General features: G+C 54.9%; 1 protein-coding gene across 1 annotated transcript; it reads left to right on the plus strand.

Annotated features, from left to right (window-relative positions):
• Positions 1-6350: 6350 nt before the first annotated feature.
• On the plus strand, positions 6351-13408 carry LOC136565972 (gap junction beta-5 protein-like). Its single transcript, XM_066564894.1, has 2 exons — positions 6351-6389; positions 12557-13408. The coding sequence occupies exon 2, from the start codon at positions 12581-12583 to the stop codon at positions 13406-13408; it is 828 nt and encodes a 275-aa protein (XP_066420991.1). The 5' UTR covers positions 6351-6389; positions 12557-12580.
• The last annotated feature ends 1852 nt before the right edge of the window (positions 13409-15260 follow it).

Here is a 15260-nt window from a genome sequence, read left to right on the forward strand (position 1 = left end):
TCCTGGTGTGCAACCTGACCTTCCCCTGGCACAGCTCAAGGCCATTTCTCTTGTCCTGTGTGACAAGGAGGAGCAGGAGAGGAGAAGACACAGCCCCCGAAGGAGCTGCTGGCCAGGACAGAGCCTGGAGCAATCCAAGGGCTGGAATATTCCTGGAGAGCAGGAGGAGACCTGGAGGAAAGCACTCCCGAGCTCCCTGAGCAGAACACTCTGATGGGCTGGTGTTAATGGAGGGAAGCTTCGTGACACCAGAAGCACATTAACAAATTAAACTTTGGTGCTGGGAAGGGGAAAGTCTCCGTGAACTGCGAGGTAGGGAGATGACTGACTTCGGGAACGTGACAATTACTGTACTTAACTTTTTTTTTTACATTAAGAGCCAAATAGGAGCATATATTTAATTCATTAAACCAGTCTGAAGTGGCTCCCTCCATCCCAGAGCAGTTAATCGGTGCTCAGTGTCTCCTAATGAAGGGGTCCCTGTAAGGTCAGCCTGACACTCGTTAGCTAATCCGAGACTTATTTGTTTTGCAAATTGCTCTCCCATTTTGAACCACCGCGCTGCAATTTCCATGGCGGGGAAGCCGGGGAGAGTTCAGGGGCTGGGTTTTGAAGCCCTCAATCTGTCACTGGGAGGAGGATAAAATTAGCCTGGGAAAGAGAAGGAGCGGGATGCTGGGCTCGTTCCCAGGCAATCCAGCCACGTCGGCGCTGAGGGGTGGCTGGAGGGCTCTGTGGGCGCCATCCTGCACATGCCAGGGGACCGGGGACATTGTGTGACACTGCACACTCCTCACCATGCCTGGCGGGGCAGTGATGCCCTGCCCTTTCCATCCTCCTTCCATGCGAGACCTTGTGTGGTCCATGGGGGTCCTGCTGCCCTGCCCGTGCCCTCTGCCCAGACCTGCATCTGAGGATGCCCAGAAACAGGGGAGGTGCACAGAAAGATGCTCAGAAACAGGGGATGGGCACAGAAAGATGCTCAGAAACAGGGGATGGGCACAGAACGATGCTCAGGACCTGCATCCCCAGAAAGACAGGGGAGGTGCACAGAAAGATGCTCAGGACCTGCATCCTCAGATGCCCAGAAACACAGGGAATGTGCACACAAAGATGCTCAGGACCTGCATCCTCAGATGCCCAGAAACACAGGGAATGTGCACACAAAGATGCTCAGGACCTGCATCCTCAGATGCCCAGAAACACAGGGAATGTGCACACAAAGATGCTCAGGACCTGCATCCTCAGATGCCCAGAAACACAGGGAATGTGCACACAAAGATGCTCAGGACCTGCATCCTCAGATGCCCAGAAACACAAACAGAAAGGTGTTCCCAGGGATGGCAGAGTCCCTGGTGGTTCTGTAGGGCTGCTCTGGGCAGGGACACAGCACAGTGAGGGCATTTCTGGGTAGAGGGGGAGCAGTGGGGACACCCACAGAGCCTGAATTCGCTGTTTAAACCCTTTTTCTTCTCTCCTAGAGGCAGCTGGAGGTCTGGCTGCTGTCCTGGAGCACAACAGGTCCACCTCCATGGGAGTTCATGTTTATCTCCAAAGGAGGAAGCATCTCCCACCCTTTCCATGGATGAAGATGCTCCTCCCTCCTGCACTCAGATTTGTTTTACAGCCATGCCCATGGGAACAAGCTGACACATGTCCCTTTGCATCCCAGTCCAGCTCTGCTCCTGTGACACACAGGCCACAGCTCCTCGTCCCCTCCTCGCCTTCCAGAGCTGGGAGTGACCTGAGCTTTGCTTTTGGAGCACAGCTGAGAAGGCCTGCATTTTGTGTTTTAGGTCCAAAAGCAGAGTGATGTGTAAATTGGGGCTCTCAGCCTTTCCTGCCCAGCCCCTCAGCCAGGAGCTGCTGCCTCCCCCTGCTCCCGGGTGGGTGACTGGGGCCTCCACTCCCAATTTCCCTCCTGTGTGGAGAAATCAGGAGCCAGAGCAGAAGGCAGCAGCTCCCTGTGCTCGTGCTGGGGCTGCTGCCCTGCATCTCTGGTCACTGACCTTTGGCCATGAACTTGTAGCAGGGATTTTCCCCCGGTTTCAGAGCAGGATGACTGGGAGCACTGGGAGCAGACCCCGGCTGTCCTGGCTGCTCTGCTCGTTCCACTTGGCAGCTGCTTGAACTTAGAGGGAGGAAGAACCTTTATTTTCCAATATCACAGGCAAAAAAAAATAAAATAAAAAATACACACCACCTTTACTTTAATTTCCCCTTTAAAGTAATGACATCTATAGTGTAAAGAAAGCGTTCCGCTGAGACACAAATTTTTTCCCAAATGTCATGGAAATGGAGGAATTTCAGCAACTGTATTTGTGTGCAAAAGAGGAGAGAAAGTAGATTAATTTTAAAAGGTTACATTGATTGCAGTCAGACATGGACCAGCAGCAAGGAGGCCAGTGCAAGGAGGTGTGGGGAGCTGCTTTCCTCTCCATGGGGCTGTTCCACCTCAGCATCTCCCCAGGATTCTGGGACACCCCCAGTGCCACAAGCCAAAAATCCTGAAATCTGTGACCCTGGAGCTTGGGAGAGAGCAGCCCTGGCTCCTGAAACACGAGGCTTCATCCATGAGGCTTCATCCATGAGCAGGAGTGCTCATCCTGGGGTTGGTGGTGAAGAGTTCCCGGGGAACAAACTGAAGAGTGAATTTTTACTGGATTTTATTTCTCTGCGGGATCCCGGACATCTGGGAAGAGCTCCTGGTCCTTCAAGGTGGTGAAGCTGATGTCCTGCAGCTCTAGTGGCACAGAGAAGGAGCTCAGAAGCCTCAGTTTCCAGACAGGCTGGAGAGGAGCTGTGAGCCTGACATGGTGGTGGAGCAGGTCAGGTTCAGTGGGGTCCCTCCAGCCCAGCCTGGGGTTTTTTGGGGGCTGCAGTCCTGGCTTGGGTCTGCTCCTGAGGGTAGGAGGAGCTGCCTTTTGGAGTGCTCCTCTTCCAGCATCTCCAGAAACCTTGGAGCAGTTTGTAAGAACCAAAGAGTGGCAAAGACAGCCTGGAAGTGTCAGCAACGCCCGTGTGCTGCAGGAGGGAAGTGTTCCTGTAGCAGATGTGAGCTGTGAGCATCCCCAGGGCAGTGTGGGGTCTCCTGGACCCTGGGATAGCTCTGCTGATTTGGGATCACTTATCAGAGATGGGCACAGTGGCCTCCTTCAGGCACTGGCTGTGTTTGTATTACACCATCCACCACCTGGCCTGGCCATCAGGGGGTGGGATGGACACAGGCTCTTGGGGAGGTTTCTCCTCACCACCAAGGCACCATGGCTGGTGCTAATGGCACCTTCCATTTGCAGGGCAGTGGGACACAACCTCGAGGGGTAACTCACGGGATCTTCCTTTCCTCACCAGGACAAGAGCTGGGGGCAAAGCCACCCAAGCAGAAAACGAGAGCCCGAGCCTCCCTGATGAAAGCACAAGGGAATTTTTAAATCCCAATGACCACATTTCCCTCCCAGAGCTCCTCTCCTCCTCCTCCTACAGGCACAGGAGCCATCCCTTGGTTGGAGCTCCGGCGTTTCCCACATCAAGCGCGAACCAAGGCTGACCTTCCCCGGCGGGCGGCAGCGCCGGAGCTGCACCTGCATCTCCACATCAATGCAAAAAACCCATCAAAACCCATCAACGCTCAAAACCCATCCTGGCAGGGTCATGCCCTGCAGCGTGGGGCTGGGGAAAGCCCATCCCAGCCCGGCGCTGCCCCAGCCACGTCACGGCTTCAATGGCAGGAGGAGGAAACGCTTCCCTTGATCAGGAGGGATAAGAATAGCGAGCGGCAGGCGGGGTGTGGATGAAAGGCTCTCGTTGTTCCCCCTCCCGGGGCGATCTGGCCCTTCCTTTCCCAGCCATAATTGCGTGGCAGAGGAGAGTCACGCTCCACCAAAGGCCGAGTGCCGCAGGGCCGGGGCTCCAGGCTGGGTGGCAACGAGCGGGGAGGCAATGAGCAATGAGCAACGAGCAAAAGCCAGCTTGCTTTTGATGCCTCTCTTCTTCCTCTGACGCGCTGAGGAATGATCAGGCTCTGAGGAAGGCGTTTGGAGCTCTGCCTCGCTCTGCAGAGGGGATCAGCAGAGCAATCCACGCCAGGAGGGCACAGGGACAGCACCAGCCCATGCCCCAGGAACTGCTCCATGAGCCAGACTCAAACCCAACATCCCTTGTCGGAACTCAGTGCATCCCTCTGGGTGTCCGGAGTTACCAAGGACCCCTCCAGGGGGCTCAGAGACCCTGGCACACAGCCCAGAACACCTGGGGATCTGATTTTGACTGTTGAAGCAAGTTACCAGCTTTGTATGAGGACCTGAAAGCCACACAGGTTTGAATGGTGTAATAATAAAATGATCACAGGGTGAAAATGTAGATTTTAGGATTTTTGGTATGGGGGTTATGGGGACAAGATGGAGGGACCTGGGCGTGTCCAGCCTTTCTCCTTCTTCTTCTTGTTCTCCATTTTCTGCAGTGATGTTGGCACTTTGGGATTGGTTTAGAGTAGAAGTGCACTGTCTAACACAGGTGATAGGTATTGGGAATTAAGTGTAAATATGTTATATGTGGTTTGTAGTATAAAAGGACAACACCACCCTTGGGGCGGTCAGAGTGCCTGTGGCTGCCCTGCTGAGCAGACCTCGGCTGGGCAGAAAGAAAATTTTATAGATAAGAATTAATAAACAACCTCAAGGCCGAAAAGTGAAGAGTCCAGACTCGTTCTTCAGCCACATGGGCTGAAGCAGAGACATCCTGCACAGCAATTAACAACAGCAACCCAAGAATCCCTGAGCCCTCCACAACTCCACATCTCTCCAGCCATCGCTATGGTGGACACGCCTGTGACCCTCCTGACAGTGGCCACTGGCTTTTGGTGGCTTCTGCTCTCGTGCTGGGGACAGCCTGGTGTGAAGGGCAGAGCCCTTGGAGGCGTTGTGACACCTCAGCATGGCCATTCCCGGCCCAGCAGCTGTGGTGGGGCACTGTCACCTCCCACTTCCCTGTGTTTTTTCAGGTGTTTCCTCTGGCTTTGCTTTTATTAATTTATCACACGCACACAGAGGATAAGTGGGCTGGAGCCTCCATCTCCAGCAGCTGAAATGGAGTCATTACCCAGTGGATCCCACCTGGAGAAGCATTCCCAGCTGGTCAGCAGATAGTGAAGAAGTTCACTGTATCCGTTAGAGCAAGAAATTATCCTGGAGTGTAAGTTATGGCTCCAGCAGCCGTACAGGTACAAGAAATGAAATTAAAAGGGTGAGTGAGATGGAGATTTAAATGATGCTGTAGAAAACACTGAGCAGGGGACACCTTGATCTAACTGTGGATCCCTTTGGAAGAAGGGGGCCCAGCAGCAGTGTCTGAAGGAGATAAGAGGGGAAAAACCTGACACAAGAACCTGGGAACATCCCCTCAGCTCTGCCAGGGCAGGCATCTCACAGCTGAAGTCCCTTTCCCTGCATTGGCATGATGCTGCACAACATCATCCCTACAGCTGGCTGGTATTTTTGGGGGGCTATTTTGTCCTATTTTTAGGAAATGCCAATATGGATTGGGGATTTTTTTGGGTCTGGGAGGGAAAAGGTCAGCCTGAGCAAATTTCTCAACCTGAACTGAAAGCAGGAGGGGTTACAAACCCACTCCAGCTTCAGATGGAGCTAATTAAAGTGCTGACATTTTAAGACATGATGATGTGAAATCTCTTGCTTCAAGCCAAGTCTGGGCCCTTTTCAGAGTTTAGTTCTGCTGCCCAGAGTTTCCAGGAGAGGTGCAAGCCAGCTGAGAGGGGAGAGGGGTTGTTCTTAATGTGGTATTGTCCTGACAGTGAGAGCAAGTTTTGAGCCTTTGGAAGAATCCTGTCACGTCAGGTTGCCTGATCCCAAGAAAAGTGGAGCTCTCCAGCTCAGGTGCCTGGGAGAGGATTTGAGTCTTGGCATTGTTATGTTTTACCCTGCAAGGAGAACGGGGGAGGAGAACCCCAGCCCTACAACATGGGGATAAACCAGTGCACACCCCAAAACCTGTAGCACCACCCCAACAACAGCGACATAAAATCCAAATGTGTGGAGTTTTCTGGAGGATGGAGGCTTTTGGGGTGCTCCTGGGAGGGCAGGGGAGGGTGGGCTGTGGCAGAGCCGTGTGCCATGCGCTGCCAGTGGGGCTGGGGCTGGGAGGGAGGGAGGGAGCTGCAATCAGGAGCTCTATTGTGGCTCTCGGGCTGCCGGCACAATGCAGCATTAAGAGACAAAGTCAGCTCGGCTCAGTGGGGTGCAGGAGGTGATTTGGGGGAAGGAGAGACTGGCTCTGACAGGTAGAAGGAGCCTGGAGTGATGGGGGGAAGGCCAGACTGCTGCTGGCGCCTGCAAACGGGTTCTGGCTCCAAGCCGAGCTGCAGGGCTGGGAGGGTGAGTGAGCTGTGCTGCTCCACTGAGAATATCCCGGGATTTTCCCTGGAGGGACCTGTCTGCACCAGCCCTGGGGACAGGGATGCACCCAGGCATGAGAGACTGAGGGGTGGATGGACGGACAGACAAACAGATCTCCAGGGAGAGATTGATCAGGGCAGGGCAGGCACCAGCCCAGGCTGCAGCAGGAAAACCTTTCCATGTGGAGGGAGCTGCTGGGAGGCTGGGGCAGCAGCATCGTTTGGGGTCTGGGACTCACTTTAAAGCCCCATTCCTCATCACCATCCCCTCTGCAGGTGCCCAGGTGCTCCTACACCTGCCAGGGGAGGCCACCACGAGTCCCAAAGGGCTGTGCTGGTGCCAGTGCGGGCATTGGGCTCTGGGGAGCCACAAGTGCAGCTTCTCATTGGGAAAAAATAATTTGGGGACAACCTATTTTACTAGCTCAGAGAAGAGGTGAAACACCCTGAGCTCTGCCCCACCACCATGATCTCAGTGCAGGTGAGATGCTGGAGGTGAACTGGGGAATGGGAGGATGGAGATGAGGTGGGTCCAGGATGGAGATGAACTGGTGGGTTCAGGATGGAGATGAACTGGTGGGCTCAGGATGGAGGTGAACTGGTGGATGTAAGGATGGAGATGAACTGGTGGATGTAAGGATGGAGATGAACTGGTGGATGTAAGGATGGAGGTGAACTGGTGGATGTAAGGATGGAGGTGAACTGGTGGACATGAGGATGGAGATGAACTGGTGGGCTCAGGATGGAGGTGAAGTGAGGATTGTGAAGATGGAGTTGTACTGGTGGATGTGAGGATGGAGATGAACTGGTGGGTTCAGGATGGAGATGAGTTGGTGGGTTCAGGATGGAGTTGAACTAGTGGATGTAAAGATGGGAATGAACTGGTGGGTTCAGAATGGAGTTAAGCTGGTGGACATGAGGATTGAGATGAACTGGTGGGTTCAGGATGGAGATGAACTGGTGCATGTGAGGATGGAGGTGAGCTGGTGGCCTCTCCCCAGCTGAGACATTTTCTGCTCCGTCATCCTGAGTTTTCTGCTCTGTTTTGCCAGACTGTTCCGGGGAAGGCGGCTGAGCGTTCTCCCAATGCCATCTAGTGTCAGCTCCGGCAGCCCCGGACAGTTATTTTAAGGCATCAGCGCTGATTTATTGCGGGAGGATCTTTGAGGGCCAACAGGCTGCCCGGGCTGGTTATTAACAGCAGCACGGATAACTAACGGATGGGTGCGCAGGCTGCACTGGATTATTTTTATTATCGCTCCTGTTTCGCACTAAAAACCCACCCTGGCAGGATGGAGTGCGAGGATGCAGCGCCGTGTCCGAGGTGATTAAAGTCTTTCAGCCTTCAGCCACTTGTCTTGTAGCCCCGCCATCACCTGAGGCTTAATCACTCAGAAAAGTGCTGTCATGTCCCATTGTCGCCGTATTGGGAGCGCGACCTCTTTCCCGTTTAGCTGCCATCTGAAAAGAATGTAACTTGCCAGGAGACAGGCGTGACTCAGGAGAATGGTGATGGGATATAAAGACTTTGACCTGCGAGCCGCCCATTTGGAGGCTGCCAAGGTCAGTGGCAAGGGCGGCGATGTCCTTTGCGCGGTGATTATTTGGCCAAACAACCCAAAACAGGCAGTGATGGGTCTGTCCGTGACATTCTGCTCCTGCCGTGAGGACATCAAGCCCCCAGCCTCTCCCTGCCTGGGATTTGGGGCTGTGTGATTGCCCATGGTCTCCTCCTGCTTTGGAATTTGTCCTCCACATCTTTCCCTTGCCATCCTCACAGGGCCATGGGCTGCACAGGCTGAGAACATTCTCATCTCTGCCTTTTCAGGGGCAGAGAGCCACAGCAGCATCTCCCATCTCCCATTCATCAGCCTGCCAGTGCAGAGGAAGGTTTCACAGGACAGATGTGCCCTGTCCCCTGCTCTCACTGTCCCCTGCTCTGCTCACCACCATCACCTGCCATGATTTAGGTCCCTGCTAACCCCATCCTCATCCTCAGCCACTGCTGACCGTGTCAATTTATCTCCAAGGCTGCAAACCACCTCATCGAGGCAGTTTGAATCGGTGATTAATTAAGGTCTCCCTAGAAATGAGGTTACTCCCTGCAGCCTCACATTGAAATGTAAGATTAATGGGTGCTGGCCGTGTCAGACGGCCACGACCAGGGAGGGCTTGCCTGCTCCCATCCAGACACTCCTCGAACACAGATTTTCCGAGGAAGAACTTCCTGTGGGATGGGGAACGCATCTGGGGAGCCACGGGGCTGAGGAAAGGGGGTCCCGGGGCTGAGGCAGGGTTGGAAGCAGCAGCCAGCGATGCTCACAGACTCCCCCACGGCTGAGCCAACATCCAGCCTGCTCTGGGTGTTTAATTTTCACTAATCTGTTTGGGGGTTTTTAATTATCTGCAAACAAGGTGCCTTCTTCGTGGAATAACAACGGTCCTGGGGGCGGTGGGCGGAGGGGCTGTGCCCACACCCCTTCCCTGCCGCTCAGCACCTCTCCAGAACTTTGCCCAGGACTTGTTTATCTGTCCTTATCCATCACCAGTCGCGGGATTCCGCCCTGCTAACCAGCATCTGCATGCAGCATCTCCGGCTGCAGGAGCCAGTCCTGCTCAGCTGGTGTGTAAAAGCCTTCGCAATCTCCCTGTGCTGCGAGCTGGAGGAGGCTTTTAGTGCAAGGCTCTTTAATAAGATGAAAAGAGCCCTTTCTTTCCCCACTGGTTCTCTGCTTGCTCTTTCATGCTGCCGGAGCCCGGGGGTTGTGTCAGGGCCTGCCTCTCAGTGGGCTGACAGGTTTCCTAACTCCCCTCCGTGCACTGTCAGCACAGCACCAGGAACAGCAAATTCCTGTTGCAGCAGCTGGAGGAGGAGGAAGGCCCGGTCGGAGCAGTGTGGTCGGGTTTTTGTCTCCAAAACACCCTCAGTGGCACCGGTGACCTGCAGAAAACCCTGGGCCTCAGTGTGTGCAGCAGGAAAATGGGTCTAATCCCATTTACCTGTCTCCTCCAGAGCTGGCTGCAGTGTTTGATTCATGTCAGCCGCTTGGCTGGTGACTGCGGGATGAATGACGCTATATAAATGCAAAGTGTTATTAATATTTCATGTTGTAGTGAAAATGTACTAATGGGGCTTGTTCCTGGAAGATAAAGTGCTGCCATTAATACACCTTTGTGTCCCCTGCACTGGGGACTCACCTGTGGAGGGATGGAGGGGCTCTACCCAAAGCAGAAACCACCCATCACACCTGGCAGTCCCCTAAAGAGGGGATTTTAACCCAGAAAGACACAAAGAGCCACTTCTGACACCCACAAAATTAGGGGTACCTGGGGCAGAACATCCCCCCACCCACCACTGGGTGCTGCTGGGTGGGTGCTGCTCTGGGTCCTCCCTGCCTGTGTGGGGGACGCAGCCCCTGGGACCCCCCTTCCCAGCACAGCCACTACACAGGCACGTTAAAAAAAAATAAAAAAAAAATAAAAATGGGCTTGTTTGATTTCAAACTGCAGAACTCTTCCCTGGAGCCATCCGCAAACACTGGTAATTTACTTTACAGCTGTTTAGATTTGTTTCTCTACATTTTTTTTTTAAACCCCAGCAGAATTGCAAATGAAATGTGTGTTTGTTCCTCAAATGACTCCAGCTCTACCTGAACTCCTGCACCCCACACCTCCTTGGACTCCCCTCCCCTCTGACCCCCATCCCTGCACCCCACAGCTGCGAGATGGGGGCCAGACCTCCCAGAGGGGTTCTCTGAGCTGGGGGTTCAGATTCTGGTATCAAGGAGGGGTGGATGGGGAAGAAACTTGTGCCAGCTTGCAGGTGAGGGGTGCACAGGTAAGCAGTTAATTAATTGCCAGTGAAATTATCAACTACCACCCATTTAATAGAGGGTGGCAAGGGATAAATGCTAAATTATTGCCATGGTGCAAAGTTTCAATCAAAAAGGATTATAAAGGGTGGTGTTGCTGAGAGGGGGGGCTCTCCCAGGGCTTCAGCCACTTTGGAGCAAAGGGGAGATGGGTGCAGGGAAGGCATGGAGGGACCCCAGGCAGTGCTTAATTAATTGCCAGTGAAATTATCAACTGCCACCCACTAAACAGAAGGTGGCAAGGGATAAATGCTAAATTATTGCCATGGTGCAAAGTTTCAATCAAAAAGGATTATAAAGGGTGCTGTTCAGCTGAGAAGGGGGGGCTCTCCCAGGGCTTCGGCCACTTTGGAGCGAGGGGAGATGGGTGCAGGGAAGGCATGGAGGGACCCCAGGTAGTGCTTAATTAATTGCCAGTGAAATTATCAACTGCCACCCACTAAACAGAAGGTGGCAAGGGATAAATGCTAAATTATTGCCATGGTGCAAAGTTTCAGTCAAAAAGGATTATAAAGGGTGGTGTTGCTGAGAGGGGGGGCTCTCCCAGGGCTTCGGCCACTTTGGAGCGAGGGGAGATGGGTGCAGGGAAGGCATGGAGGGACCCCGGGTAGTGCTGGACATCCCTGCAGAAGCTGAGGACAGCCAGCCCTGAGCTCCCACCCCTCCCCACGGCGGAGCAGCCGGCTCGGCCCTTCCCGGCACGGCAGCGCTGAGTGCGGGGCCGCCCTTCGCCTCGGGAAATCTGGCTGGAAATCTTCCACGGGACACGTGGGGATCCGCCTGGAGCCTCATCCCTTCCCCCGGGAATCTCCTCCTCGCTCCCAGGAGCGCGGGGGTGACTCATGTGCAGTCTCTGGGGCCGGGCGATGCTCTCCTGCCCTGGGCAGGCTGCAGCAGCGCTGCCGAGGGACACCCGCAGGTGAGCGGCCTGGGGACCCCCTCTGCCGCGACCCCCGGCCCCGAGAGGGTGGGGAGGGCGCTGGGGAAGTGCCTCTGCCCAGCCTGGCACCAGGGAGACGGGCACGGCAGCGTGCACAGGGAAGGAGGAATTTGGGGTGTGCGCGTTCCTCCAGGGAGGGACGAGAACGGGGAGCTCCGTGGCCGCTCCAGTCCTGCAGGTGGGTGCATTGGCTGAGCTGTGGGGTGTGTTCACCCCTCAGCGAGGGGGAATCTTGTTATTCCACTGGTAGGCAAAATGTTTAAGGAGATCCAGCGCCAAACGCAGCCCTGGGAGTCTTTGCAGGGTGTGCGTTTATCCGGCACGATGCAAGCCGGGCTCAAATCGGCCACGCAGGTGCCTGGGGTCGGTGAAAATCGGTTTTTTTGGATGCCCGGCCCCACGGCAGCCTCTCGGCATTGCAGGGGCTGTGCAGCCCACCCAGCCCAGCCACTGCCTATGCCCTGCCGGGGGTTCCCCGGTGCCCCCTGGGCACGGCGTGGGCACACGGAGCGGCGGCACCGGGCAGATTCCAGCGGTGGGAGAGGACAGCGCAGCCCGGTGAGTCACGCCCCGGCTGCTCCTATTTGTTGTCTGCCTGGGCCAGGCTTGGCAACGTAAGGGAAATTAATAACAAATACCTGGGCAACGAGGCGGGAGCTGGGGCGGGATGGGCGATGAGCGCCGGAGGTGGCTGGAGGATGCTGTGGCAGAAACCTTGAGTGGTGTCAGGTGCCCAGAGTAGGGGACAATGCTTGGAGGAGACGTGTCACCTGGAGCAGGTCGGTGTTATCAGTGGTGTCACCTGGAGCAGGTCGGTGCTGTCTGTGGTGTCACCTGGAGCAGGTCGGTGTTATCAGTGGTGTCACCTGGAGCAGGTCGGCGCTGTCTGTGGTGTCCCTGCGTGCCAGCACAGGTCAGAGGTGGCCCCAGGAGCAGGGCTCAGTGCTCTGAGGCACACAGGGGCTCCAGTGGGGAACTGCTGCTGCTTCAGTGTCACTCTTGTGCCGAGGTGAGAGGCAGGATTGTAGAAAAGGCAAAGAAGGCTTTATTTAAAAGAACCCCGCGGTTTTATGGAGTGGTATGATAGATTTTATTCTATTGGCTACCTAACAGAAACATCTTCCTTACACACTGTCTTTGTGAGGAAAAGAAAAATAAAGTAGAAAAACACTACTTGCAAATTGTTTATAGTTAACAAGTTATCACATCTTTCTAGCCCCTTAAAACTTCTCACAAGCCGCTGTGAGAAGCTGCTGTTGTTTCTCTCTTGCTGTTTCTCTCTCTGTGTCCCATGGCATCCACACTTCAGTGTCACGGTGTTTCCTCTCTTCCCAGGCTGGCTAAGAGGACTGGGGAGCCATGAACTGGGGCTGGTTTGAGGGGCTGCTCCGTGCTGTCAATGTGTACTCCACAGCCTTCGGCCGCATCTGGCTCTCCCTGGTCTTCATCTTCCGCCTGCTGGTTTACCTGGTGGCAGCTGAGAAGGTCTGGAGCGATGACCACAAGGACTTTGACTGCAACACGCGGCAGCCGGGCTGCACCAACGTCTGCTTTGACCACTTCTTCCCCGTCTCCCACATCCGCCTCTGGGCCCTGCAGCTCATCCTGGTGACCTGCCCGTCCCTCCTGGTCCTCCTGCACGTGGCCTACAGGGAGGCCAAGGAGGAGAGGCTCCGTGAGACCCAAGGGGACAATTATCGCCGCATCTATCCCAACCCTGGCAAGAAGCGGGGCGGGCTCTGGTGGACGTACCTGCTCAGCCTCATCTTCAAGGCCAGTGTGGACCTGGTTTTCCTCTACATCTTCTTCCGCCTCTACAGGAACTACACCCTGCCCCGGGTGGTGAAGTGCGAGCTGCCGCCCTGCCCCAACGTGGTGGACTGCTTCATCTCCCGGCCCACCGAGAAGAACATCTTCACCCTCTTCATGGTGGTCACCACCTGTGTCTGCGTGGTGCTGAACCTCATCGAGGCCACCTACCTGATTGGGAAGCGGTGCCACGAGTGCCTGAATGCCGAAGGAGGGGACAGCAGGCAGAGCAGCCACGACTGCCCTGTCTCCTGTGCCAATCCTGTGGGCACGGGTGAGCAGGGGTTCCATGGGGCTGACTGCAAACCCCCCTCAGCCACCACCCCGCTCACGGCCTCCTGTCCCAGCACGCTGCCCAAGGATGAGGCTGGTTCCTAGAGCTGCCCAGGAGAAAGCAGGAGCTGCTTGCCTCGCCTGCAGCTTCCCAGCTGCTCTTCCTCCTCTGTGCTCCAGTGCAGGAGTGCTGAGGGTGGCAGCACCCTGGAGCTGGGCTGTGTCTGAGGGGTCTCTGCCTCTCCTGTCCTGGGAAAGGCACTTTACATCATCCTGCTGAATTTGGGGTAAAGCAGGGCCTGTCGAACACGTGCTGTCCCTGGCAGTGCCAGGAGCAGCAGCTCCATGGCAGCTGTGAACTGACAGTGGTGCCCACACTCTGAGCCTGTACCAGCCAGGACAGACACCCTGATCCCCCAGGAAACCCCTCTCCCTACCTCTCATCCTACATCAGCCACTCAGTGGGTGTCAGGGCCACCTCAGACTGACGCAATTGTCATTAATAACACTCATTAGCTGAGTGGGGACAAGAGCAGGTCCCGGGTGCTGCAGCCACCACAGTGAAGCTCAGGCGTGAGGATCCGGCCAGGCAGGCAGAGCCCGCTGTGGGCTGCTGGATCATCCTGCCTGGCCAGGGCAAAACACCTGAGCAAAACAGCCAAACACAGGAGAGGAAAACACCCCAAGCATTGATTAAACAATGACATTAAATGGCAGAATTTGATCTCGTTTGTTGTAATAGATCGCGTTCGGCCGTGACACGGGCGGTGCTGCCACTTCCGAGGCCACCAGAGCAGCTGAGCATTAGCTGGCATGAATAATTAACAATAATTTCATGGCAAATGCACTCACAAGTAACATTAACACTGAACATGCAGCTCGATCTGTTACTGGTTTTGCTCTGCTCAGAGGGTGTGATAATTATTTTTTCCATAAGCAGTGACAGTGCCAGCGCTCCCTGGCTCTGTCCCAAAGGAAGTGGCACAGGGGGTGAGGGGACACCATCTCTGTGTCCTTTATGTGACTGGGGCCGTTCTCAGTGACAGATCATTGCAGTGATCCAGCTGAGACCCTCCATGGGCAAAACTGAGTTCTTTCCAACAGCTGGATGGGAGGCTGAGGGGCTGCTGGGGACAGGCAGGGCGGAAGGGAAGCCAAGAGCAGGTGGGGCTGCAGCACTGCTGGGACTGAACCAGCCACTGGTGAGGGTAAGGATGGTGGAGAAGCCCTGGGGGAACCCTGGCCACAGGCACTGAGCCCACAGCAGCTCCTTGAGTTCGGGGACCTCTGGGGTCAGAGACACAGATGGTGAAATACATCTGTATTATCAGACGTACAAATCAAATACATCGGTACAAATGATGAAATAAGAATGTTTTCCACTTCTCAGGGGAAGTTGTGCTGGCACTGCCTTCCTTCCATCCACTCCTGCTGCTGGATTATCCACTTGAAAGTTTTCTTTATGAAGTGCATCACGTCAGAGGACACAAGTTGTTCTTTGTGTGCGAGCCATTGCCCCGAATTAAAGAGCATGGGCTGGGCTGTTTGTTTTCCAGCAAGGTTGGCCACTCCTGCTTCAGGATGGAGAGCGAAACCCTGAGGAGTTCCCCTGTGCAGGCACTAATGGGGACAGAAATGAGCCCCAGAAAAACCTCCCTGTGCCACCTCTGCACACCAAAGCACAGCTGGAGCTGCTGCTCATTGAGAGACACCTGAAGATCCAGTTGCTGGATGTTGTTGTGCTGTTTTGTCATGCTCAGAGCAAACATTGCAGAGCTCTGAGTGTCTTGCACCATCCAGGCTTGGGATAAGCAGCAGTCAGCCAGAAAAACTGAAGCATTCAGCTGCTTCTTTTGATATTGGTGCCAAAAATGGGGGTCTGGGTACTGGGATTTCTCCTGGAATGCAGAGGCAGGACCAGAGTCAGCAAACCAGAGGGTGTGTCACAATAAAAGCT

Source organism: Molothrus aeneus, chromosome 23, assembly GCF_037042795.1.
Source record: "Molothrus aeneus isolate 106 chromosome 23, BPBGC_Maene_1.0, whole genome shotgun sequence".
Classification (NCBI taxonomy): Eukaryota; Metazoa; Chordata; class Aves; order Passeriformes; family Icteridae; genus Molothrus; species Molothrus aeneus.